The sequence below is a fragment of the Rhipicephalus sanguineus genome, chromosome 6, assembly GCF_013339695.2.
Source record: "Rhipicephalus sanguineus isolate Rsan-2018 chromosome 6, BIME_Rsan_1.4, whole genome shotgun sequence".
NCBI lineage: Eukaryota > Metazoa > Arthropoda > Arachnida > Ixodida > Ixodidae > Rhipicephalus > Rhipicephalus sanguineus.
Window position 1 is genome coordinate 124,104,776 of NC_051181.1, and position 27,373 is coordinate 124,132,148.

Here is a 27,373-nt window from a genome sequence, read left to right on the forward strand (position 1 = left end):
AAATGCGTGTACGATTCTTCTTTCTTCTTCGTTCTCCTTCGTGCTTGATTTTGACTCGATCCCCTACCGTTCACGGAGACACCGCTCTTCTTTTTTTAACTGCAGAGCAGTTTAAGGGACAGCCCTGTCGTCTCATGTCTCGCGTTGGCGTCAGGCAGCTTTGATACACATAAGCAGAGCAGGCTGCACGTTTGAAACGCCAGCGCGCTTGCCCGTGAACGCCAGCGTCGCCGAAGGGCTAATCAGTCTGTTCGAGTCAACGAAGCGTCAGTGAAACGCCAGCGCCAGGAGACAGACACCAATCTACAGGGGAGATAAGCGGAGGTAAAACGCTAGCGCCGGTGTTAGACGCACCGAGTTCGGTAGCAGCAAACAGTAGCAAAACAGTAGAAGGAGTACTATGGAACTGAAAATAGTTAATCGCGAAAACAAATCAGTTAATCACTAGAAAAGAACGGTAAAGAGCAGAAAAGAGCAGATAAAACAGCAAAAAGAAACAAAATAACAGAAAAGAGCGGATGAACACCAGCTAAACACAAGGGAAACACAGGCGAATCAGTGCTTCACAGTTCGTGCAGCTTTCGCTTGGGGTAGAAACTTTCTTTGGTTTTCTTTTTGCCGTATTTGCCCAGTTTCAGCACTCACTCAAGTGGCATTGACATTCACGCCTGATGCAATTCGTTCCACGGTAGAGCGACCTCTATGTCGGGAAACGGCGCACGCGTAACGGGTCCGATGAGGAAATCCCGGAAGGGTGGTAAGCAAGGGACTTCTCGACCAACAGTGCGGTCTGTTCAAGGACGCCGGAATCGCTCCGCTAAGTGCGCGGCGATCTGTAAGGTAGTTCGCTCGCTGACCCATCGATCCGAGCGGGCCATCCATCTGCTGACCATTGGCGCGAGGCCGGCCTGTCACCGCCGACCTTGTCCGGCGCCGCGCGACAAAAGGATCACTCGCTGCTGCCGCCACCCCTCTTCCCCCGCTTCCCCCTATAGCATTTGCGAACGAGTGACGTGGATACATAACTGCCGCTGAGGGAGGTCGCGCGCCGCGCTCACGCTCACGTGGTCGGTGGTCATGTAGCCCGTTACACAGAGCGGGAGTGAAGCGCGCTCGCACGATTAAAGTTTAAAATTGCCCGTATGAGATAACCGTAGCTGTTCCGTATTGCTTGATGCAAATTCACCGTGGCTTGAGTTGAACTTGACGGTACTGGGAGATACTTATTCATCCTTATTCGTTTCCTCGTGTTACCGTGGAGATTAAGATTCTTACTGACGTGCTGCATTCATTCATTCATTCATTCATTCATTCATTCATTCATTCATTCATTCATTCATTCATTCATTCATTCATTCATTGCAAAGAGCGTCGTCATAGAGACCTTCTCCGTTATGCATACGCACTAAATGGGCAGCAAAGCCGAAATAAAGAATCCAATCACAGAGGCGGGCTTCTCCACACAAGGAGTCCTATTACAGGGAAGTCAGCTTTCACGAACAGTACTGTAAACTCTTATATTCTTTGTGCGGCTTTCCCAACGCTTGGCAGCAACGAAACACGTACAAGTCATATCAATTAAAAGCCACTTGCAGGTTACGTCTCAACGGAGCGCTTGCCTTCATGATTACGAGTTGGGCGCTGAATAGAAAAACCGTACTAAGCGTTTTGAAAACACCTGGATGACGCCGAATTACTTAAGTCTGTTTACGGAAAGGACTATACACAGTACTAGGCGCTCTTCTACGGGAAAGCGGGAAGCTGTGCCCATGGCATTTGTGCAGTTCATCACGGCATTCACGGAAGCATTGTCAGTATAAAGTGTGCTTGCAAAACTTTATTGCGATTTCAACATTCAGTCAGAAGTAGTCACCTATCTGACGAAAGTGGAGTGGGGGCTGTCTTTGCTAAAAGAGCTAGAACGCACGTTAAATCAACACTTGACCTTGGCGTTGTCATTTGTGCACTAGCGCAATGAACCCATTTGAAGTTGTCGCAGCAACGGCGGTTACACGTGACTTGGCAGTCTGAACGTTGAATGGTTTACTAAAAGACTCAAGATGGCACACAACCAGGGCAGGCGTCTATCTTTTTTTTATTCTTTGTTTAAAACGCACCGGAGGCCGCGCCCGGCGCCGGTATACTCATCAACGTCCTTAAAGTCTGCACGCGTTCTAATTTGCATACGTTATCACCAGTGCTCCTCGTATCTCAAAAACACCCTCGTATGCCAAGACGTGGCGAAACACAAAGGCCGTTTCGAAACTAGTCACCCGATTTAACCGTGTCCTTCCACTCCGAGTGTTAGCTTAACTCATTCGTTCTCTCTTGGCAGCTGCGTCCGGGGTGCCTGCATGATAAAGTCAGCAACAAGTAATAGGCGCGTCGCGACGTGGAGTGCTATAAGGGGAAGCAGTCGGAGCGGGGGTCCCGCTCACCTTGATCCGGAAATTTTCGCGCCTCCCAAGGCTTGTCGAGGGGAAAGTGGAGACCGGACTCGAGAGGGTGAAAGGAGGCAGTGGGTGCACTGTCGACGTTTGGGCTTTTCAACACCAGTAGCTCGTACGGGCGAAAGCCGTTACGTAACCTCGTAATGCGAACACCCAACACCAGTTAATAATATCTGGGGTTTAACGTCCCAAAACCACCATATGATTATGAGAGACGCCGTAGTGGAGGGTTCCGGAAATTTCGACCACCTGGGGTTCTTTAACGTGCACCTAAATCTAAGTACACGGGCCTCAAACATTTTCGCCTCCATCGAAAATGCAGCCGCCGCGGCCGGGATTCGATCCCGCGACCTTCGGGTCAGCAGTCGAGCGCCATAACCACTATAGACCACCGTGGCGGGGTCTAGTTGTGCCCAACACCAGTTGTGCCTTGTAAACTCGCTCCATTCCCTCTTACTTCCCAGCACTGATTTCAGTCGCACTCAGGGTTAACGCGGAAGTTGTTCCGTAAACGGCTCATCCCGGATGAGCCGTTTACACACGCACGCGGAACTGTTACGATAGGGGATTAAATACACTTTAAGGCGAAAGCCTTAGATGCCTGATCAAACGCGAAAATTGACCGTCGGCGTCGGCGGCGTTAAAACGAAGTGATGCAAAAATCATCATGTTATGACGTCATCATGACGTCGCAGATCGCCAAGATTTGTGACGTTACTGTGACGTCACGTGATGACATCACGTGACATCGTCGAATGGTCAAAGGTGGGACGATAGGCGTAGAAAGCTTCCGGGGAGAGGGGCGGGATATGAATGCAGTCGACCTAGAAGAAAAAGAAGATGGCTTTCGGGCTTTCTTCTTCGAGTCATCTTAGGCGAATGCATAAGGATCCTCAATTTATGTGAAAATTGGCGTCATTGCGATCTGTAATTAGAACGGTTACGACATGAGAAACGACGAGAAGCGGGCGTGTGGTGGTTGGTGGTGCTTCGTGTAAGGCGAGTGCGATCTATCCTCCACACCACAGCCTATCGCGCAACGATAGGCTGTGGTGGCCCCTTCGTGTCTGTGTTTAGACTAAGACAAGAGGTTTTTACTTCAAGGAGCACGAACAAACGGTCACTTCTTTCACTACACCGACATTTTTGCCTTCGGCATCTAACCCGCTCTTAGCTGAAACGTAACCGGTGTATTCAGTGAAGCTATCAGTTTCTCATTTCCTCGACTTGATTGTCGGTAATAGGAACTGGTGAGAAAAGCGAGTATGTCCTGAGCTGACTACGGGTTTTAGGAGGATGCGTCTGCAGTCAAACCCCCGTTATAACGAAGTCGTATCTGACACTAAGCTAACTTCGTTACATGGAATGTTCCTTATAAACGTATCATAATGTAATAACGACGAGGCGCATCACGAAATTCACTTCGTTACATAAGATAATGTGTTATATCCTGTCTCGTAATCTGGTGGTTTGAAATAATCAGTGTTGCTTATAAATGTGTATATGATTCAGTTTAGCACCGGTGCCAAAAAAATTATTTATTTCGTTACACCTGATAACTTGTTATATGTGCATTCGTTATATTCAGGTTCGACGGCATCCGATGTTCCTTATAAACGTACACATGACACATTGTAATGGACGCGAGAAAATATCACTTTTACTTCGTTATACTGAATAGCTCGTGATGTTCGTGTTCGTCATACTGAGGTTCCACGGTACTCGATATATACAGCACTTCAGCGACGAGGGTGGTGAAAACCTTCACAACAGTGGGGAGATCTGCGTGCCAAATGCCTCCGGTTGTTAGACGGTTTCACTTTTGTCGTACGCTGCGCCTGTGTGCACTGGCGTGAGCCGGGACCTATACCAAACATTAACTGTAATGTGTCTGCCCTACTTTGAGAGGTTGGCCTGATTTCGTGCCAAAACCAGATTCACTGATGGAGCGATTCGCACGTGTCTTGAAGAAAAACCTTGAGAGATAACTGGGGCGAACGGGTGCGTCCAGTTTACGCAGTCGACGTTACGGAGCAGTGATAACACCTCCGAAAGATGTAGAGAGAGAGAAGAGGAAGGCAGGGAGGTTAACCAGAAGGTAGAATCTGGTATGCTACCCTGTACTAGAGTTGGGGAATAGGGGTTGAATAAGAGAGAGAGAGAAAATAAATAATAAGGAAAAAAAAACGATCGCAACCATACACACACACGAGAGCGTTCCACGTAGAGGCGTTCTGACAGGCCAGTAGATCTCAGGAAACCTGGTATCGCTTGTAAGGCCTTCTTCTGACATAACGCCGAAAGATGTATTGTGACGATTGTGGGAGCTGGATAGCGTTAAAGTGCAGATATATTTACATGTCGTCGGTCTCTTCGTAGCTTATCTTGTGTGAATATTTAAATGAGCAAAATGATGCGATGAAGTGAAATTAACCGTTAAAACAACGAAGCCTGTTAACTGATACTATTGCTGTTATTCTGAATTCCTGCTGAACGCGGTCAAAATGTGTGTGTGTGTGTGTGTGTGTGTGTGTGTGTGTGTGTGTGTGTGTGTGTGTGTGTGTGTGTGTGCGTGCGTGTGTGTGTGTGTGTGTGTGTGTGTGTGTGTGCGTGTGTGTGTGTTATTTGTTACGACAACGCCTTGTATGTAGAACTCCTTGGTTAGGTATTGTTATGGATAGTGTTACGCTTACATACCGTGTTACGCTTTCTTCTGCATTAAACACTCTGTAATTTTTGAAACCGGCTTCCAGCTATTTATTGCGTTCTGCCTGCCTGTGCTACATTAAAAAAAAATATTTTTCGCCTTGTAACGTACCTGTCGCTGGTAAAATTGTTCAGATGCGGAATACAATTAAGACTGGCTTCTCGTGGCTACAAGTTTGTCCCAGGCTGCACAACAGGTGATTGATTGCGACATGTATACATGCAAATGTACAGTTTGCACCATTTCTATCACATTTTCGTTCGTTCGCTTACGTTACGTGAAACACGCTCCAAGTCCGGCCCTGACACCATTTCTTCACCACCTCCCCCCCCCCCCCCTTCCTCTTCACGATGAAATCGTATCCGATTCGACAATTACAACATAGGAGAAATACGACGACAAGGCAGAGGCGACAATCTCATAGCCGCTTTCGATCGTATCGCATCGTGTCGTATCGTGCTGAGCGGATCTCGTCACTCGACAGGTTTCGTGGGCAAAGCTGTTTCGATAGCCCGGCCGGCCGTCGCGTCCCCCAAGCCTCCAAGGATGGACTCAGCGCCCTTCTGTGAAGCGAAGCCTCGGCCTGTTAGGCCCAGAGCGCGTATATGGTTGCTGGCTGCTTGGAAGGAAAAAGTTCTCGAGGCAATCTGCATATGGTGACCGTTGCCAAAAAACGGACGCCGCCGCCGACTGCTGCCGAGGTTGACGCCGTGGCGCCAGTCTGCGACCTTGCAGGGAGGAGGGAGACCGAGTTTTTCAATGATAACGAAATGGCGCTCAGTAAAAAAAAAGGAGCAAGAATCGAAAGGGCGGCTTCACGCATGCAGTCACGTCGGGGAGAACGGCGAAAGAGAGAGCGCGAGCTAAAGATTGAAACACCGACAGAGAAAGCGAGCAAGGCACAAGCAAAACAAAAGGAGGCGAAAAGCCACCCCCACCCCCCTCGTACATTTGTGAATCGCGGGGGGGCCATCAATTACCGAAGGTGATCGCGCGCGCCCCAGTAAGAAAAAGGTTCCTGGCACGATGCCCGTCTTTCGTCCTGCATCACTTCGTGTGCGTTTCTTTGTATGTATCGTGCACGCATCCATCGACTCTGCGTACAGGCGCCCGCCTGTACACACGTACGTGTAGAAGTGTATACAGACGATGCAGCAATTCAACAGGCGCATATTATATAGCGTTATGCTCACCTGTTCTGTATGGTTACCGCTTACGCGTCTACTTCGCCTCAGCAACTTCGTGCATCGCAGTGAAGGCCATAGTACTCGTGTCAGCTAACAAGTAACGAGATCAGGCTGCAGGATGTTTTCGACGAGGAAAGTGGCTGCCTCTTGCCCATAGTATGCCACTGATATTTCCGTAAAGCTTACTTTCTGTCGGAATCGAGCGGAGTGTGATCAGAGGCCGGAAATAGACGAACTACGGCGGGTCTTAACGAGACCTTGTGAGCAGTGCGCATGCCCGTAAATTAGTGCTGGCCACTCGCCCGTGTGTTTGTCTAAAGACTGCGTAAACATTCGTCGTACCTTTCCCCGAGTACCTGGAGTTTCATTCCCTGCCGATCTTGCGAGCCTTGCCTCACAGCTCATCGGCTCAGAAAGCCCTACGTGTCCTTCCGCAATAACCGAGGGCGACTGACTTGTTACCGACCGTGGATGCGTTACACCATTCTTGTGATTCATCTAGACTAATGTCTGTTCTCTCTCTCTTATACCCCCATGCCCCTTTTCCACGCGTAGGGTAGCAACCTGGATTAAGTTGACTATACCCTACTCTACTGTACTGTACTATACTATACTATACTATACTATACTATACTATACTATACTATACTATACTATACTATACTATACTATACTATACTAGATGACTGTACTTTCCTCTCCTTCGCATTTTCCCTTTCTCACGCTCTCCAGCTTTCACTAAGGACAGCATCTCTCTCTCTCTCTTTCTTCCTCTTCTTCTGGCTTTACAGCTTTCCGTTCGTGTAGGCTCTGCTGCACTGCGTTCTTTGTACTGGATAGACACATTGGCTTTCGCACATCCAAGTCTCGCCGGTGAAGCGAAGGTCCTTTCGGACGCTTAATTTTCTTTTTGTCCCGTTGACCATTGAAGAACAGCGGCGTCATCGATCAAGTCTCTGATACCGAGGCTGTGCACATAATGAGACCACACGTCACTTCGTTTCACTGCCACCGTGCTTGCGCCAGCTATACCGCTTCGACAAGATGCAGGTGGCCTTTATCGTCGTATCCGCGTGCTAGCATTTCGCTTAGCTGGTCAACGGTGATGCAACGCTCTCGTAACAGAGAAAGATAAAAAAGAAGTGTGGGAGACACGGAAAGCCTTTCGAGCTTTCAGGTTTTTTTTTCTTCTTTATTTTTCTTCCGCATTGGTATGTATATACATAGTAACTTGTTCGACCTAAAGGTGTTCAGTCGGCAGTGTTGAGATCGTGGCGCTCGATTAGTCATACTCGAGAAGGTGCTACTCGGTGTACAGGTTTGCGGAACGTAGGTACTGCAATCAGCGAGCGCCCTTGCTACACCGAATCGAAAATGTGTCATTAGTAAAACAAGAAGTTGCTCGTACGACTCGCCGCTGAACTGGAAAAAAAATTGAACTGAGGATTAGAGAACGATCCGGCAATGGCGTCCGGATTCTCGGATTGAGAAAAAAAGCCAGGTTCTCAGTACTGAGCTCGTTTTCTGAAAACAGAAAAATAAAACGGAAAAGCATTGCGATCAACGAGCTAGTCTGCTGCAAGATTCTACCGACAACGCAGAGTACGCATCGGCTGCTTGCGATTGGTTGGTTAACTTATCATGGTACTGTGTGCCAAGTGCAAAGAAGCTTCTCGACTTAAGTAATGTGATAAACTAATCATAATCATGATGTTGAGGCGAATTACATCATTACTTATGTTAAGCAACTTGGCAGTACACGCGTGGCAGTGATTTGCAATAGCACTGAAATAATTCGACGGAAGCGAAATGCTAGAGTCCTGTGTACTATGCGATGTCAGTGCACGTTAAAGAACACGAGATGGTCGCAATTTCCGGAGCCCTCCACTGCGGCGTGCCTCATAACCATATCGTAATTTTGGCACGTACAACCCCGGATATTATTATTATTATTATTATTATTATTATTATTATTATTATTATTATTATTATTATTATTATTATTATTATTATTATTATTATTATTATTATTGTGGATACTGTGAACAGCATCACACAGTACCAATCGATCTTGTTTTCGTTCTACGCAGTTTCACCATTCGTCTCCAGTAGCTGACGCGCGCGGGCAAGTCTCAGTTCATCTCTTTGGGCTTTAAGCGGGGTGCGTCGAATCACGTGGGCGCTTATCAATCGACATTTCTAGCGCACATCGGTCACGGACCGCGCAATTCAGCGCAGTCAGCGATAAAAACAATGGCGAGAGAGATCGAGCATACTGGAACGCGATGCGTGACGTTTAAGTGTTAGCAATCCTACTGTCAGGTTAGATCGTTGAACCTGCGCTCCGATTGTTTGGCTTCATTGTTATTCGAGACGGAATATAATGCCTCGAAAGCGATGTTAGTACGGCGCTTTTCACGCCCTGCCAGTGAAGTTAGGTGCGCCACTCGTGCGAACTTTCAAGTATATAAAAAGAAAATAATTGGCTACAGTATTCAACTTGCACGTCTGAATATACCGTCCATAACATCTACGGTACGAAAAAAATCAGACTTGTGCCATACGCGTTTAAGTTTGTTATCTGCATTTATGTAGTTGTAGCTGCGCTGGTAACTATATACGAGGATAAATCGGTGCTTCGAAAAGGTGTCGATCTTATTTAGTCGGTTAGATATTTACATGCTTGGCTTGATAGTATAGTATAGTTAGTTAGTTAGTTAGTTAGTTAGTTAGTTAGTTAGTTAGTTAGTTAGTTAGTTAGTTAGTTAGTTAGTTAGTTAGTTAGTTAGTTAGTTAGTTAGTTAGTTAGTTAGTTAGTTAGTTAGTTAGTTAGTTAGTTAGTTAGTTAGTTAGTTAGTTACGGATATTTTGGCGTAAATGCAGATATAGGGCCACATCGCGACAACACGTTAACGCCGTAACATGCTTACGCAACATTACTGTCACCATTTAATTCCTTTGTTATTAATGATATACTTATGACTGAAGTCATTTTGTCCTCTTTTTGTCATGCATTTGCGTATCACACCCTAATTTGTTGTACTACCATTAAAAAATCATGTGGCTGGCGCACCATAGCCTGTGTTGTTTTTATGTCATTGAAGCCAACATAACGTTAAGAAATATGTTCTCGATGTAAATTTAAGTGAGCAGGCTCACCGTTTCCACGCGCACGTGTACCTCGTCATGAGTATTCGCACGGTGGTTGCCCGGCGTCGTATCAGCGGAGGTCACATCCTTCAGCGGCCACTGTGCCGTAATCAACTCGCACGCGCTTACAACTATACAAGTGGGTGTGTCAATCCGTGGGGGCCGTTTACGTGCGCCTATATCATTCATGGGATCGCTGGCCTTTCTCGCATACGGGGTGCTTACCTTGTGGGCCTTTCATCCAGCCACAGTCTTATTCTCCTACTCTCTCTCTTTCTATCTCTCTCTCTCTCCAAGTTTCTCGTGTCCGTGCCATGCGCAGTGATGAGTTAAAGGCTGAAAATTAAGTGCGCACCGTTCTACATCAAATACGTTAGAAGTAAGCGTCATACTTACAAAACACGTAACAATAAGACACGTTCTCATACTGTACTTTTATTTAAAGACGATAGTCTTTCTTGGGATACTTGAAAGGAGAAATTTTGGTCTGTCTGTCTGTCTGTATGTATGTATGTATGTATGTATGTATGTATGTATGTATGTATGTATGTATGTATGTATGTATGTATGTATGTATGTATGTATGTATGTCACACGATTCCGCCATCCGGCCAAAGCTTAAGCACTTGCTGAAGGCCAAGCCATCTTGAACTGGTAGCAGCGTGCATACTTGTGAACATTGTCGATCAAAAAGCAAATATTACGCATATCTGAGGCGCAACATCAATACGTAAGTATTAGGTGGTGTGTTCCTTTACTAGAAAATACATAGATACGTAATTCTAAAGACCCTAGTGTTTCTTAGACTGCACTGAAAATTCGACGCTATGCACGAAAAAGCCCTCTGTCGACGATATGATGCTGCCACCTGGCAGTGGCCCTGGGAACAGCATCACGGGTGGCCGCGGATGAGACCAGGACTCATGTAGTACTGCCGGCAGAAGACTATCGTCTTTCGACGACATTTGCAGCGAAGCACGCAGATACGTGGCCACTTCTTTTTATTCCACTTTGTGGTGTATTTTTTTTTTCTTTTGGCTTGTCTCACGTCAACAAATGCGCGCAGTCTCGACGAACAATGCCTTTAATGCAGATTCAGGTGTGCTGCGCTCGGAGTGGAGCAGATTTGTCGAAGCCCCTGCAAGACGTATTTGGTCTAATGCTATTGCGTTTTTCACCTATTGCCGCAGTGGTTAGGGGCGTCGTCGGAAATGTCCACTTGGGCGAGAAAACGGCAGCTTCCTGTTCTCTTTCTTTTTTTTAGCGGTACGAGCAAAGAGTGACACTCCTGTTTGCCTTCCAAGTGCTTCCGGTCGAGCACTTCCGGTTTTCCGAAGTCTTTTAAAACAAAATTGGTACGAAATAGAAAGCTCTGGTTCAACATACATATGATATCGGAGTACATGTTTACCTAAGATATCGGCCAATTAATAAAACCTAATTGAATGAGTTCATTTGAAACCCAGGTGGTTTTCTTGGAGCAGCTGGGATCGTCGCGGCACCTAGCGGAGCCGATCTCAACCACGCGCTTCCTTCTACGTAGCCTCAGAGATCCGTTTTCGGCAGTGCGACGAAACGCAAAATTAACCCAATGAATACTCCAGGGCACACGAATGCCGAGGTGTGAGTGCCACAACTAGACTCCTAAGTCAAAAATTAGGGTCGCGTCCATATTTTTTTTTTATGTGACAGAAGCACTTATTTACGAACATTGTCAAAAGAAAAAAAATGTACACAAACTCACTAGCTTTTACAATGCAGTTTCAGAACAAAAGTGCGTTGACTGCGGTTCGTGAGGCGTTGAATGACGCTGCTCCACATAATGTCTTATACGGAGCAGCGTCACTCGAATACCGCACGAACCTTTGCTGCTGGGTTTGTCAGCGCGAGTAATGCGCCTATTTCTCGCACTTCCCGGAACTTAATTGCTCCGGATAATACGGTTTCCGCACGATACGTTTCGTTCTCGGGTTACCGCGAAGATCGCAACGACGAGATTCCACAGACCGCACTGAAGCCACGCCGAGTGTCCGTGCCGCTCACACAAGACAATTGCCGAAGCTTGGATCGAAGCACTTTCGAAGCCGTTCTCAGTTAGCGACGATGCTACTCAAGGGGTTGATACCCCTGGCCTCGTTGCAAACCACGGGAGACATAAAAAAAGGAAAGAATTAAGAGATAGAGAGAGAGAGAGACGGCCTGCAACAACTCGCTTACCCTCCGGCAACGACCTGACGCGCGCACCGAGAGGGCGCGACGCACGATTATGAACGATGAGATGACGCCGCCGGTATTCTCCCGTGCTACGGCGTGTTCTCGCTCAATTAACGATGATACGAATCAGCGCGAGGCGCTGTACGAATGCATAAACGATAGCTCCCGCTTTCATTACATGGTAATTATACCTGATACCGAAAACTTGGATACTAACTATAACAACGTATAGCTGGGATCGTAGCTGGGAACGTCGATGGACTTATACATACGATACGCTAATTGACGCTAATCGCGATCCTCCGGCACGGATATGGGAGCGGCTGCAAGTATGAGACCCCGTTTCTATTATCTAATGCCTTTCTTTCTGGTGGCGATTTTGACTGTTCGTGTGGCAGTAATTAGGGGTGGAGTGGGGGGTGGGGAGCAAAGGGTTCCATTTCCCACAGGATTTCTCGCAAGTGTTACGTGTTACCTTATGTAGCTGAGTATGAAATAGGTCGCTTGTTCGAATTCACGCAGCGAAAAAAAAGATAAATAAGGGAAAAAAGAGCCTGTTGTACCGCATTTTGGGTTTACTTTCAAAGAATGTCAGGTTCTCAAAGTAAAGGCGAAGCCCTCCTCCTTAAAAGAAAGAAAGAAAGAAAGAAAGAAAGAAAGAAAGAAACAAAGAAAGAAAGACAGAAAGAAAGAAAGAAAGTCCCAGGGTTCAGCCTTAGCCTACATACTGGAACATCAGCCTGCGTTCTTAGGCTGGCGTGTTCGGCTGCGGTTGCTGTACAGAATATCCAGTAGCCTTAGTCTGGATCTTTATCCCGAAGCATCGCCAGGCAGTCTCAGACTCGAGCCGATGGTTCGTCAAGAACACATGAAGTACTTTACAAAAAAGACGTCTTGTTTCAATTGCCCCGGTTTCTGCTTGACATAGACTAGCCCCCTCGTAGAAGCGTTAGTTTCAGGCTAAAATCTCTACGCTGAAGCTTGCGTCGGTCGCATATATTTGATGCTTAAAATTACGCTTTCCTTTTCTTCCTTTTTCTCTTTCTTTTCTTTCTAGACCGATTCGTCCGTTCCCGTTCAATCGCGGGATCGAATCCCGGCCGCGGCGGCCGCATTTGCAGTGGAGGGGAAAATCTTTGAGGCCGTGCACGTTAAAGAACCCCAGGTGGTGGAAGTTTCCGGAGCCCTCGACTACGGCGTCCCTCTTAAATCATATCGTGGTTTCGCGACGTTAAACCCCAACAATTATTATTATTATTATTATTATTATTATTATTATTATTATTATTATTATTATTATTATTATTATTATTATTATTATTATTATTATTATTATTAGTTCCCGTTCGAGTTGGTAAAAAGTTTGGTGGACAAGCCAGTCGTTGGATAGAGACTGAATGAAGATAGTGTTGCCCTTTCAACAGCGGATAGCCAACGGTATACCTACCATCAGCCATCATTCAGCCAGCACTATAGCCAGTAATCACACGCGATAGTCAACGCTCACCAGTAATAGTAGTACGTAAGTGAATACGGTGATTGAACTCGGCCAGGAATCGTCATGCACCTCAGAGTATGCGGATAGAAGGGTCATACAAAAGACATTGTCTTCGAGAGAACCCGCAGAGGAGCCGGGCGCAATACTGTGTTGTCCTAAAAAAACGGTGAGAATATTAGTAAAAAAAAAAAAGTAGACGATTATTTGCGAATGTGTCGATCCAAATTCGAAAAAAAAGAAGGGAAGTAGTGCGTAAAAAAAAAAACTTTGACCCGGACGTGATTCGAACACGCAACCTTCTGATCTGGAGTCAGACGCGCTACCGTTGCGCCACCGAGTCCCACTGTCTGAGTGTTCTAAACAGCTTGTTGCATTGTCGAAGCAGCTATCAAGGCTTGCCGCTATTTGCGTGTTGAGCTATCTTTTCTTTTTTTTTCTCTTGTTTGCGTAGATAAACTGTTCTTTTCTGGGAACTGATAACGTTGGCGACACTGCTCTAGACCCTGAAACCCGCTTGCTTTTGCGACTTCTTTTTTTTTTTTTTCGCTTCGTCCGCAAACGTCGCTGTTGATTTGTCGCGAAAACAGGCTAGCCGCATGTGTTTGCGTATGCGAGTAGTAAAGCCACCCCTAAACGCCTACTTCGCAAAACGTTTAGCGAACTTAGTCCCTGGGCACACTAGCACACTTATCTAGCATAACACACAAAGACAATAATGCTTGTTGCTGTGCTGCTGATGTTTTCAGATAGGTCCGAAAGAAGAAGAAGTAAAAGGCTTCGTTATTAAACTGCGCGGGAAACTCACTTTCACCGTAATAGGAAAGAACGAAATGGCTGGCGATCTTATTTGTCGGGCCATACGCCTATAAAGCGTGAAGTTGAAACGGCGTGTTGAGCAAAGGTTGTTGGAGGTCGTTGGAAGAGGGCTTTGTGTATAGTGTACTAGAATAATTCAGAAATTATTCTAGTACACTATAGTCCTGCGTTAGAAGGCTTGACATGCCGGAAAATACCCCGAAACGATAGATAAACCGGGCGGCGAAGTTTCTGCAACAGCTCGCCGTGACGTCAATAAATTTTGGCGAAGATCCTTTTGAACTGGTTAATTCTTTCTCGTTATTTTGTTGAGCAGGAGCTTTCGGAGCACGTTGTGAGGATACAAGTCCGAGTCTCGGAGTCACATCAGTACATCAGGTTACGTGCACTGTACCGTTAACTGCGGCGTACCGTAGTATAGTGTGTACGCGCTGCACGCGGTGTTGCCCTGGTGTCCCACAGCCCTCGATTATCGTGCGTTCACACGCGCCGTCCGCAGCGCAGCGATTACAACAGTGAGAGAGGGAGAGAGGAGAGAGAGAGAGAGAGAGGCGCCGTGGCCCTTGTCCGCCCTGCTACTTCGTATCAGCGTCGACTTTCGCTACGTGCGTGGTTCAGGATATACAGGCGGCGGCAAAGTGTCATCGGCGTGCGCTACGCGTGCCCCGTTGTCGGAATGTGATGCGCGTGCGTGTGGCGCCGGTGATATAGCTCCGAAGCTGTATACGCTTCACTGCTAATTACTAGAACAGCGCCCTGAAAACGATATTAGCATGCTTGCGACGCGTCTGCGCCTATAAAGCTTTTATAGGCCTATACCGACTGTAAAGGAATATGAAGAATGATATTCAAATTTGCGTGTACGTGAAACAGATATGAAGCAAATTGTCTTCGCTGAAATCGTAGTGCGCGTGCGTGCGCTGTTAGTTGAAACGGAGTGCCTGCACACTGCGGACGGACTCGCGAGGCCGTGCTTTTTAGTCGCTCTAATACACTGGCGGTATGCTATAACCACTCCATTACGCTATTCATTCGTACCGTTTATAGTTTAGCATAGAAGATACTGTTTAGAAAAAATGAACGTCTAAGGAGATATTGCTAAAGACGGAGAAATATCCTTTCACCGCAGGCACGCTTTCTCGATCTGCCACGGAACCGTGAGCTCGACAACAACTGTACAAGCACGTATATATGCGGGCTTCTCGACGTTGACTATCTTGCTTACTAAAGCGGCCAACAGGGGGATGATAATCGCGCGTAAGTTCGGAGGTATTAACGCAACACGTGCCCCATGTTCACACGTCTACGGCTGATAGATTAGACGGATAAATGGAGCTGGCCGCTGACACTTCTAGAGTGCAGAGGTGGCTTGGGAGAGAGAGGGAGCGAAATAGAGATACATGTGGAAGGGGTGAAGCGATGCAGGCACAGAAAGAAAAAAAGTTCGCTCGAGGAGCGCATTCGCACCTAGCAACAATTACCGGCCGCGGGTGACACAAACGGCTTGACCGCATTGTTGGTCATTGGCAGTTGGATGATGTCCCGAGTGGCGATAAGGCTCCGACGGGGGCCTTGGCAGAGACCGATGCCCCCGCAACGGAGAGTGAAAGAGGTGGAGGGGGGCAACGCCTTTATGGCGCGGCGATGAACAAAATATCAAGCTAACATTATCCTTCGCGGCTGTGTTGTATTGCGTACATCGAATTTCCTACTGAACTTTGCTTCACGACAAATCAAATTTGGGCTAGCTTGGAATACGTTTGAAGCGCAACAGCCTCACAGGGACAAAAAAAAAAGAACTTGAAGACATGAGCACGAGCACGTCCGCCTCGGTGTTACAGTGGTTACGGTGATCAGCTGTTGACTCGAAAGTCGCAGGCTCGATCCCGGCCGCGGCGGTCGCTTTTCGATGGAGACGAAATGCTATAGGCTCATGTAATCTGCGATGTCACTGCGCGTTAACGAACACCAGATGGTCGAGATTTCCGGTGCCCTTCAATACTCCGTGACTCATAATTATATCGTGGTTTCGCTAGGTAAAACCCCAGAAGTTATAATTAAGGCGAAAGCCTTAGATGCCTCATCAAACGTGAAAATTGGCTGGCGTCGCGCGTCGGCGTCTCTCGTCACGTCCACAGGTGTGATGCAAAAAATCATCATCACGTGATGGCGTCACCGTATGACGCCACAGATCGCCAAATTTTTTTCGCCACAATGACGTCACCATAAATGACGTCACATGGTGACGTCATCACATGCATCTTAGCTTGGTCAACGGTGGGCCGATCACCGAGGCAGTGAAAACCATGCAAGTGAGGTGCCTCCGATCCTGGAGGCAATGCAAAACCACATTAGGTGCAGAAAGTTTTCAGAGGGTGGCAGCGCAGGAACAGTACATCGGCTGAGAGGAAAAAGAAGATGGCTTTCGCCTTCCAGTCGTCTTAGGTGTGTGCATAAGGGACCCTGTGAGTTTCTACTAGCACAAGCGCTGTATTGTGTTCGTATCCTGTTTCTGGTCTTCGTGAAGCTGTTTGCTCATGGTTGACCGTCAGCTTCGCCTAATCTTCGTGCTCATGGCTATAGGGACGTCCCTCGTGCTTTCATTTAATTGTTGCGCTTTCTGTGTCCTTATAAACGCTTATGCGTGGGTGGGTGCGCATGCTGCGAATTGTTCTTCTATTCTGCTCGAATAGTCTTCATTCCATCCTTCTCAGTGCGGAGTAACTAACCACCAGACGTGGTCGTGGTCCGGTTTTCTTGCAGGTGTTGAATAACTTTTTATTTGGCTAGCCGCACAATGTTGTAACTGTAACAATGCAATCACTTGTACAAAGTCCGTCGGGGGTATGTAGAGGTCACATGCACGCTCGAGTACGTACGCGTGTATACGGTAATTTTCTACAGAACAAAAAACAAACGATATTCAAATAAATCATCGTGCCGAGTTCATAAGCGACAAGCGGGCCGATGAATGTGCTGAGCTGCGCAACTAAGCGGCTTGTGCCGCTGATCTGTGCTCAGCGCGGCTTGGGAGCAATGCGCTCGGGCTTTGCATTTGATAGCTTTAAGTATTGACCGCGTGACAATGTAGCATTGTTTTCTCTGTAGAGCTGGTATTAAAACGATCGATACAGATTTTCCTTTTTGTGCTTTATACTTTATCTATTTAAATCTATCTAAAAATAAAAGATCTGCATGCACAGGAATTCGCATATCTGATTAGGATAAAGAACGATTGACGGCACGCTTATTCAGATATTTTTTATGTTACAAACACGACCCGGACGAACTCATGCAGGCATTTCAAATCCATGTTCTCACGACACCACCAGCCTAAACTGCCGCACATAGCTCCCAATCAGTAGCGGGGCATTGCCAAATAGAAAAGTAAATACAAAAATATTTGCAGACATGAAAGGTTAACCAGACTAAGTTACCCAATGTGTATATTGAAAAGATGAGCGATAGTGAGCGAACCGCATATAATGAAACAGCGCACATAAGGAGATAACTATGTTGTTTCAGATTCCTTCGTTTGTACCTCATTGACGGCTACAGAGAAATGACTGCCTTGTCACACCCAAGCTCACACCCAGAGACAGGGAGCATGAAAATCAATGGAATAACAGATTCGTCTGAAAAACCAACACGTTATGTGTGCGGATGAAGTCAAACAAATGTCAGAGCATAAGTCAGAACGGGCGCATCGTTAACCTGCGTTTTCAAGAAAGAAAATGAAATATAGACGTAGGAGTGGATTTGAACGGGACATCAGATGCGTACTACAAATAACCAGCTTGCGAGGGTCGTACGAGCGCACCAAATCAGATACTACACGAGGTCAATGTAGTTACGTGCAGCGAATGATAAAATTGGGTAAATGGAAAAGACAATTGTGCTAGGTTAATTCAATAAGGTTATAATCAACCAAGGTCTGTAGAGGGCATGGTTGCTGGGGATATAGGAACTGGATACGGGGCAGTCGGACTTTCGTACTGCACAGTAGACATTTCTATGTCGGAGATGATGAGCACACTTAGTCATCCTAATGACTTGAGAGTTCGAACATAAGGAGAGTAGCCTCTGGCATATCAGCCAAACAAACGTCCGGTTTTTACTCATGGCAGTGTAAAGGGGCTTATCGCGAATTTCACTCGATGTATGAAGCTATAATTTCGTAAATTTAGAGAAAAAAGTCGCAACCCGCGTCACCGTTGACGGGTCTTGCTCTCATTGGCTAGCTTCCTCTTTCATTTAGCCCCACCCTCAGTTTCAAATACAATGTTTCAGCTCGGTCTCAGAACCCTTCCTTTCTTCCTTCAATCTTGGTTTTGAACCGGTTTTCTCTCATATCTGTTTTCACCTTGGTGAGAATCTCACAGCAAGTATAGGTCAACGTCGCGTTATAGGTTATAAGACGGCCACCAGCGGTGTCACGGCCGTTCGACAGCGGCTTCTTCTTAAAGCCTGAACGCTTCTTGCACGCGGCGGGTTGCAGATTGCGTAAGCAGCGCGTAGCGCGTTAACTCCTGAGAAGGAAACACGATCGCGGAGGAGGTTGAGGGGGTGCGAGCGGTCGTGCTTCGCGTCGTCATACACGCTTATACGACAGCTAGGACTCGCGCACTGCCCCCCCACTCCCTCCCGCAGCCTTGAACCTCGTGGAAGCGACGTACGACAAGGAACCGCGGTCGGCGGCTCGGTCGCCAGTGGCGTTCTCACCCTCACCGATAAAAGGGCATTAAAGCGAACAATTCCAGACGCAAACGCGACGTCGACGTCCCCTCCGCAGCGCCGCCGCCGCCACTGATGCTGCAGTCGCAAACCTCCCTTTCTCGTATTCTCTCTCTTTCTTCCCATGATCCACCGCGCGTGATATGATAGACGCGGTGGTCATTAGACGATAGCGAAGTAGCGGCAAATGCCTCTCCCTCTCTCCACTTCCAACTTCCATGCTTGAAAGCTCGCTGCCCTGCTCTGTGAAGTGTCTATGTACTTTTGCTTTGCTTTGTTTTGTTATATGCCTGCCGTTCCTGCCAAGTACCGCTGCTGCAATGCAAGCAGCGCGTGGCTTTTTTCCAAGAACGGGAGAAAGCCTCGCTTCGCACTGCAGCGCGTGCTTATAAACACCGACGGCACGCGTGCGCCGTGTTCTGTTATGCTCTCCGAGAGGCTATCCTCTTTCTACGCGGGGCAGTGGACAGCCGTAATCAATGAAACCGACAGATGTTTAAGCCAGGTAAAGCATCGGGGACATTATTTGTTTTGTTTTCTTTAACTGTAGCGTAATGATTCATGATTACAGTTGAAAACAACGAGTAACGTCGTAACGTCTCCTATGCTTTCCTTGGCTCAATTGTCTGTTGATTTCATTGGTTATAACTAGCAAAGAAACGAGCCCCTCGAACAATTCCCCTTCTAGTTGACAGGCGTGTCGTTTTTATCGCGTGCGTGTTTATGGCATCTGTGGTGGCCAATAACGGTGCTCATTATAAAGTGTAAGGACAATTTCTCCGGGCATTTTTCGGTGAGTGCTCTATCATACGCTAATCGAATGTCATATATCTAGTTCTCTGAAAGAGATAGAGAGAGAAAAGGAGGAAATGATCCCGTAAAATCACGGAACACTCTCTAGTAAGTACTGCCGCCCCATCAAATCTGGCACGTAGTCGATTCACCTGTATTCCATCAAGGTCTATCAAGGTCTTGAGGGTTCTACCTATCATACCTAGACGGTAACTAGTGTCGTTGAGCCCAACGTTAAGGTTCCACCCTTCTTGGCGAGTGCTAACTCAGCGGCCCTCTTCGAGAAAGAGAGAGAGGGAAACAATCAATATTCAACAAAATGGTTAGGTTTTCACAGGCTCGCAATCCAGGTGCTTCAGTGGAGCATTTCTTCAGAGCCGACATCAAGTCAGGTGCCCATGATATTCCTGTGTGGTGGCTAGAGTCAATCACTCGCCGTCTGAGGGGTGAAGTGAGGTGTGAGATGAGGGGTGAGGAGGTGCTAGCGATGACAGGTCCACTGTTCCAGAGTATGCGCAGCGCGTCAGAGACGTGTACAGTATTGAATGGATTACGCCACTCGTATCGTGCATGGATCCGAAGCACTGTTTTGGATGTTGACCCGAACCGTATGTCTGTAAGATCGGGCTACTGCCAATGAAACGCCCACAGTCGTTTACAAAGAACCCGCGCTTCCATCGGAGCTTCGCGTGCGTCCCTCCTTTAATTACCGGTGCAAACACAAAGACCACAGTGAAGACCAGACCAGACGAGCTTCCTCTACGTACACTGTGCACGCCTGCTTTCTGTGCCGTCTCGTAGCACAGCGACAACGCATAGGTGCGCTTGCTGGAGAGGTACACTTGCCGAACGGCCCTCCCAAGCTGCAGGTACACACAATAAAGCCATTCTACGGTGCCTTCACTCAATCAGTCGATTAGGAAGGCGCGTCTATATGAAGTTCGAAACACACACCACACTGCAGCAGCCGAGGGGTGTCAGGATTGGAGAGCCAGCGACGCCGGGTCCCAGTTTCCCGCAGCGCAAACAGATGGCTGTCGCTCCTCCAGCCACGACTATTGTCATCCGGGGACGGCGGCGCGGTGACGTCATCTGTGGAACAGATCGGAGCTCGGCTCGGTGCACCGAGATTGAAGTGACAGACCGTGAAAGCAAAGTACGTCAGTGCTCGCTGGGTGCAAGTTTGCGAGCATGCTGCGCCTTCTCGTGTTTCTCTCTGTATACAGAGAGAAAGAAGGAAGCAAAAACTGTGTACACACAAAAAAGAGGGGGTGAGGGGGAGGCACGAACACAAAGCGACCGGGAGACCTTGTCTGGGAGCTTCGCTTCGAAGGCTGTTTGTGTGCGAACTCACTTAAATTCCAATAAGCCGGAGTCAAGTAAGGATCTCCACCCCGAGCCACTCTAGATTGCACCCACAAGGGGCAGACAGCGAGGGCGAACGCGCATGCGCGAGGGGGCGCACAGCGCGCTGTATGAGTATATGACGGCGAAGTGAAACAGAGATCAAGTGGAAGCTTGACGCGATCACGCGTAGAACCGTGGGTTTAAAACGCGGCTTTCCTATCATGCTCTTCCCCGCCTTCGAGGTGTTTCTCTGGCCCGGAGTTTAGAGCGTCAGGCTGAAACCCCGACAGTTTCGGAAGCTTGTGGGGTGTCGCGCGTTGTTGTTTACTACCCCTCGGCCTCCGCTTTTCCGGTTGAAGGGCCTGCAAGCCTTACTCCCTCGACAAGCCACGAATCCCACAACATTGGCTTCCGCCAAACCCGTCACCCTCCCTAACCCCTCTCCTCATACTTTATTTTCAAGCAGTTTGCAGGGGTATACGCACAGGAAGAAATGAAGGCGATGACAGGACAAGAGTCGGAACGCTCTGTTACGAATCCTGTCACTTTCCTTCATCAACCTGCGGGAGGAAAAACGTTAATAAGTATACAACCGGTCGAACGCACTCGAAACTGAAGGGATGGTAAAGAGAAGGGTAAGCTGCTGCTTTCGTGTTCCGTTTAACTATGTATCGTGCTTTACATTTCAACCGCTTGGATTAAGTGTATACAGCGCGATACAGCGGTGCGATACATTCTTTTGCGCATTGTGAAAACAAAAAAGAACCGACAAGCGCTCTCCTCCTCCTCTCTCTCTCTCTCCTCGTTCATACGCGCACTCTACGACTCACACTTTTCAAAGTCACACTTCATCATCATTCATGCACATGTCATGCGCATCACTCATGCACATCACTCATTGACATCGCTCATGGACATCCCTCATGCACATGCTGACATTCACTCACACTCAACGGTGCTCGCTCACTGACGTTCGCATTCACATAGACTCATGCACACCGGCATTCCCTCACAACGTCCCACGCTGGCCTCAGTTCACTCACTCGCGCTCAAACTCACGCCTTTAATATCAATACTAATGAGTGTATCCATCAGTCACAAGAGTTCGTGGAAATAGAACCAAAACTGGCGTAGGAATGGAATCAGAACTGCGCAGTCACGCTGCAACGCTTTATTTCCCCTCTCCCTTCACCGTTGCTTACGATAAGCTGCACCGGCCAACACCTCGGGAATGTGCGCATCCGAGCCTTCATGTGTCGCTCTCTTCAACGCTACAGTGAGAGAAAATGCACGTACGAAGACTGTGGAGAGCGAACAAAAAGAAGGAAAAAAAAAAATGATACGTACTGAGGCAGAGCGGCCGAGATAAGGCGGGCGTCAAGCGACCAATAATGGTGCGGCGTTGACAGTGAAAGTTGTGCGCGAGAAGCTCAGGCTTGTACCGCGGCGTACTCTCTCTCTCATCCGCACTGCGATACCCTCTCCCGACACGTGTCCTCCTCGCCTGCCCCGTTCTCGGGTAGGGGCACGCAGCTTAGCGGAGCACGTAGACAGGCAGACCGTAATCGCGTGTAAAAAAAAAGAGCGAACAAGAATAAAAAAAGTTAGTAACGGTTCGCCGTAGCGGTGCGGGACTTCTTTGCGAGCCGCGAGAGAGATAGCAGTGTGTTGGACAACGGCGAGGAAAAAGAAAAGAAGACGAAAGTTGTCATTTACGAAGTGAAGAACCATGCGCGGTGATGAAGCGCACGGCAGGATGACCCAGGATGATCCGTACGCCGTATTCGTAGCCTCCACGGCAGAAACCTGCGGATACCTCGCAATGACTCTCCCTTTTGTATCTGTCAGCGACGAGCCTGCATCTCCTGTGAGTGAGACGAGACTGCACTTTTTATATACCTTATTTTTCTTCTCATAGTCTTTCTGAGCGCCTCACGTTAATATCTGATCCTCCGGAATACCGACTATCTTGTACGAGCCTCAGAAGTCTAATTCCTTTACTAGGAATACAAGAGCATTCATACGTGTCTGTTCGCAACCGAACCGCATGCATAGTAAATGTCGTGAAGGCTTCGGCGCTGACCCGTCAAGTTGGCTCAGTCCCCACGCGTTCTTGCGCCAGTTGATGTTTGAGCGTGTTCCCCACAATAAGCGAGTTCAGTAGTATAGCATGGGAAAAAAATTGTGAACATTAAGAAACAGCAGAAACTCTACTCAAGAGTGTTTGAGCACCTGTACTCTATGGGCATGAGTACGCTCTCTTGTATAGATGGTATGATAACTTTGCGAACTCTCGCGGATTCCCTCCCGAAAGTAGGCGCGGCGGGATCGCCTCCTTCAACGTGTACCGCGTGGCCTACTCTCGGACCACAAGGCCCAAGTGTATTCAGTTGTACTTCATGTGCCGTTGCTCCTTACCCCTCAGTGGTATCCGTATCACTGGTACTGAATGGCTCCAACATGAATTTGACTGAATCGCGCTATGACCTAGTCGCATGGTTTCAGACGTTGTGATCCGCTTCTTGAATAGATTACAGGATTTCGCTCGAGTTCTCGCGTCGTGTGTGTTTCCTAGAGAGGAAACTCGCATCGAGCGATTTGGTTAATTATTAACTAACTAAATCATTTATGCCAAGGACAAATAAGGAAAATACGCAAGCGCGCTGCATGACCTGTGCTTTTTTTTTTTGCTTTAACGTGTCCCTGTCATAAGTGGTGCTTGAATAAGATACTTGAATCACTGTGGAGATGTTTGCCGACGTACCATGACGGAAAAACGGTTTTATCTTGAATGTATTTTACCGTTCTTCTCGTAGCTCTTTGCAGAAAGGTAAAACTACAGAGGCACGTCTCCGTACCATCAATATAGATCTCACGCTCATGTGAATTGTGCGAATTTTCCCGACGCTTATATTACGGGGCTACCAGAGTTGTGCCCCGCCCCTATAGGGAGGCAGGTCTTCGATTTCCATCAATAGGACGAGAAGTTTTTCAGATTGGCGAAGAAAAAAAACGAAGATATAGGAGGGCGGAGAAAAAGAATGCGGGCGAGAGGTGATGCGATGATGGTGGTGATGACGATGGGGATGAGGTTACTGTGGCGTCGGTCAACGTTGCGACGTCAGCTTGGCCTTGAACTCGGTGCCGGCGATAGCGGCCCTAGGTTATCTTCTGGGAGAGCGACATTTATACCAAAAAAACTCTAGGTGTTTGAACCGACACCAATCGCCACTAAGTTGCGGAGAGAGATGCGTTTGTTAGAAGGAGTGGTGCATATAGGTGTATCACTTGGTCGTCCACTCCTCTCTGTTTTCTTTATATTTTATTGCTTGTTATCGTTCGTTACTACATGATGCGCCTCAAACTGCCTTTGCTTATCAGAGGGCTATAGGACGTAGCCCTAGCGGCCTCATTCTTTTTAATCCTTTTTTTTTATATGTGTGGATGTGACGTCGCTTTTACTTGGGTCGCTTCGTGTGTGAGCTACTGTGCGCGAGGTGCGTAGCCGATAAAGGGGCTTTGTAAAAATGACAGCCCTCGCGGCACGTAGGCGCAGAAAAGGATAGTGATCAGCGTCGACAGCACAAGCCGCAACCGTTAAAGACGCGATTGGCGGAAGCCAGCAGCGGTTATGGTCCAGGCGGACTGCGGTGATGGAATTGTAGACCGCTGGAGTTTCTCGGCAAAGGTTGGTTTAGTTGCATTATCGTTGCATTAGACTGTAGTTGCATTTATCGACTCATGCGTGAGCGCTGTTTGATGTAGAGTTGTCGATTTCATTTTTGAAAGTTTCGATTCGCATTTTGCGATTGAAGCTAATATATCGATTCTCTTGTTCGGTTCACGCTTGATTTCATTCAACCATTCAACTAGAGTATTAGCATCGGCTGCTTGACGCATATGTTTTCCCTCTTTGAGCTTTTAGATGACGTTTTAAATTCCTATAATGCCCATTTATGTGGCTGGGGATGTCCTCTTTGATCAGTGCTCTACACGATCGTAAGCACTTGGCTCGTACTTGAAGCTGGACTGTCAGCATGTTACACTGAGCCACTGGTGTACCCAAGCTGCACTGTTAGCGTGTTACACTTAGTCACTGATTAACTGAAGCTGGGCTGTAAGCGTGTTACACTGAGCCACTGGAGTACTGAAGCTCGACTGTAAGCGTGTTACATTGAGCCACTGACGTATTGAAGATGGTCTGTAAGCGTGTGACACTGAGTCACTATTGAAGCTGGACTGTAAGCGTGTTACAATGAGCCACTGATGCCTCCGACTGGGTGGCAGTAGCTTTGGGTTGGCAATAGATCTGGGCACATGTTCCACGACATACTCGTTCAGCACCAAAAAGAAAAGAGAGAAAGAAAGGACACTCAGTTACGCTCACGTACACTGACTAATCTTGCCCCACTTCGACCACACCTAATTAGGGCGCACATCTTTCCTCTGAAGGGTTCTCAACGGTCCACGTCCTTTTTCTGTCGTTTGCAGGTGTTTCGTATGATGGAAGATGGATCGCTGGACCTCAGCAGCCTGCGCGAGTCGGACTTCGAGCAGCTGGCCGTGTACCAAGTGCGGGACCAGACATGCGAGGAAGGCCTGTCCAACAGGGCGGAGGCCTCCCTGCCTCGCAACCTGCTGCTCAAGCCCTCCCAGACGCTCAGTGACGTGAGTGGCTAACTCCCTTTCCCGTGTACTGGCTTTTGGCATACGCTGGCTGTGCATGTAGATATGCGTATTGGTGTGCAACGTTGGTACGGACCAATAATGATGAAGGGCACGGTTATATGCGGAGAATACGACAAAAGTGTCTTAAACCTATCGTGGACCCGGTTCTTGCTTATGTACTTGTATAAGTACACTTGTACAGGCGGGTCCAGTGTATGGATTTCGCCCTCTTGCAAAGACACAGTGGCTTAGTTTTGTATAAGACTATTCGTGGTCGACAGTTCAGACGCCTTTTGAGAGACTGGTGCCGTGCAGGAACAAGTTAGGTAGCAAGCTAACCAGAACTAATGACATCCACGTGATAAGAGAAACTGGTATTAAGAAGTAACTGCCCCGCAGGAAGTTTCACATTCAGTGTAGAAGAGCGAGAATTTGTTGCACGAAAACCCAACAGTGGCTGTCAAGTGATATATGGTGAAGCCAATACGAATAGTAAAACGAGTTTTATGTTTAACGCCCGCAATTTTGTCGATCCTGCGCTGAGTTTAGCAAAATGACGTCAGAATTTTTTAGCCGGAACTATGACCTATATGAGGCGTAGATAACGGTATTGTGAGGCTGAAACTGACAAGACTGGAGAGAAGGCCGAATGATTTTGTCCTACGTGTCTGATTTCGTATTGACGCAGTGGGTGCATCCGTTTAGCGAAAAGGAGAGATGAAGAGAGTTGATTACATATTGCCAGCGAAAATAAAATGGGGAGGAAGAAAGATGCATAAAGGACGATCGCAAGTCTAGCGATCCCTACTTTATTTTCACAGGTAATCATTATCATCATCAGCCTGACTACGCCCACTGCAGGGCAAATGCCTCTCCCATGTTCCGCCAATCAACCTAGTCCTGTGCTTTCTGCTGCCACGTTATCTCCGCAAACTTCTTAATCTCATCTACCCACCTAACTTTCTGCCTTGAATATGTATTCAAGTCACAATCAATTAGCCCAACTTTCAGCTCCAACGATAAAGAAAGGCTCGATAGATGGCAGCTCCTTAGGTGTGATCACCCGTCACGGTGGTATAGTGGTTATGGTCGACTGCTGACCCGGAGGTCGCGGGATCGAATCCCGACCGCGGTGGCCGCATTTTCGACGGAGGCGGAAACGCTTGAGGTCCCTGTGCTTAGATTTAGGGGCACCTTAAAGAAACCCAGGTGGTCGAACTTTCCGGAGCCCCCCAATACGGCATAGGTGTGGCGTTCACTCGTCGCTACCTGCACCTTATCGGCCTTGCAGACAGTCCAAATTGCGAGGTATGTAGCACTCCAGAAGCTACTGAATACCTCTTGTGCTTCTGCCCGCGATATGCCATACAACGAAAACCGATGGACGCCTTTTTGTTGAATTCTGTCAAGCAACAAGTAACGGAAAAAGTTCCTTTGGGACCTACACGTCGTCATCAGCGCAATATTTTCAAAGCTCTGAACAAGTTTTTGCGCGGTACAGAACTCGACGAAAGACTGTGAATAGTTTTTGGACATTCAAGGTTTCGTTTCATCACCACTTTCATCCTCATGATCGACAGCTTCTCTCTTTCCCACCCTCTTCCCTTTCCTAACGTTGAGTAGCAGGTCAGAAAATTGATTCAGGCCGACCTCTCAGATTTTCTCTCATAATAAACCTCTCTCTCTTACTTGCTGATAATCATATCGTGGTTTTGGGACGTTAAACCCCAACAGTTATTATTATCATCTGTCCACCTAACTTTCTGCCTTGAATATGTATTCAAATCAAAACCAACTGGCCCAACTTTCA

General features: G+C 47.6%; 1 protein-coding gene and 1 non-coding gene across 4 annotated transcripts in view; one reads left to right on the forward strand and one right to left on the reverse strand.

Annotated features, from left to right (window-relative positions):
• The window catches only part of LOC119396334 (PR domain zinc finger protein 1), a 182,541-nt gene that overhangs the window by 146,966 nt on the left and 8,202 nt on the right, over nt 1-27,373 (forward strand). For 2 of the 3 annotated variants that reach the window (XM_037663511.2, XM_037663509.2), the window contains exon 4: nt 25,387-25,563. In XM_037663511.2, coding sequence (XP_037519439.1) covers nt 25,396-25,563 — 168 coding nt within the window. In that variant the 5' untranslated portion in view covers nt 25,387-25,395. Of the gene's footprint in view, nt 1-24,454; nt 24,584-25,386; nt 25,564-27,373 lie in introns of those variants that run through there. The other variant, XM_037663508.2, reaches the window with a different exon arrangement.
• Nucleotides 13,475-13,546, reverse strand: Trnaw-cca (transfer RNA tryptophan (anticodon CCA)). The gene has a single exon. It is a non-coding gene; the product is annotated as a tRNA-Trp (tRNA).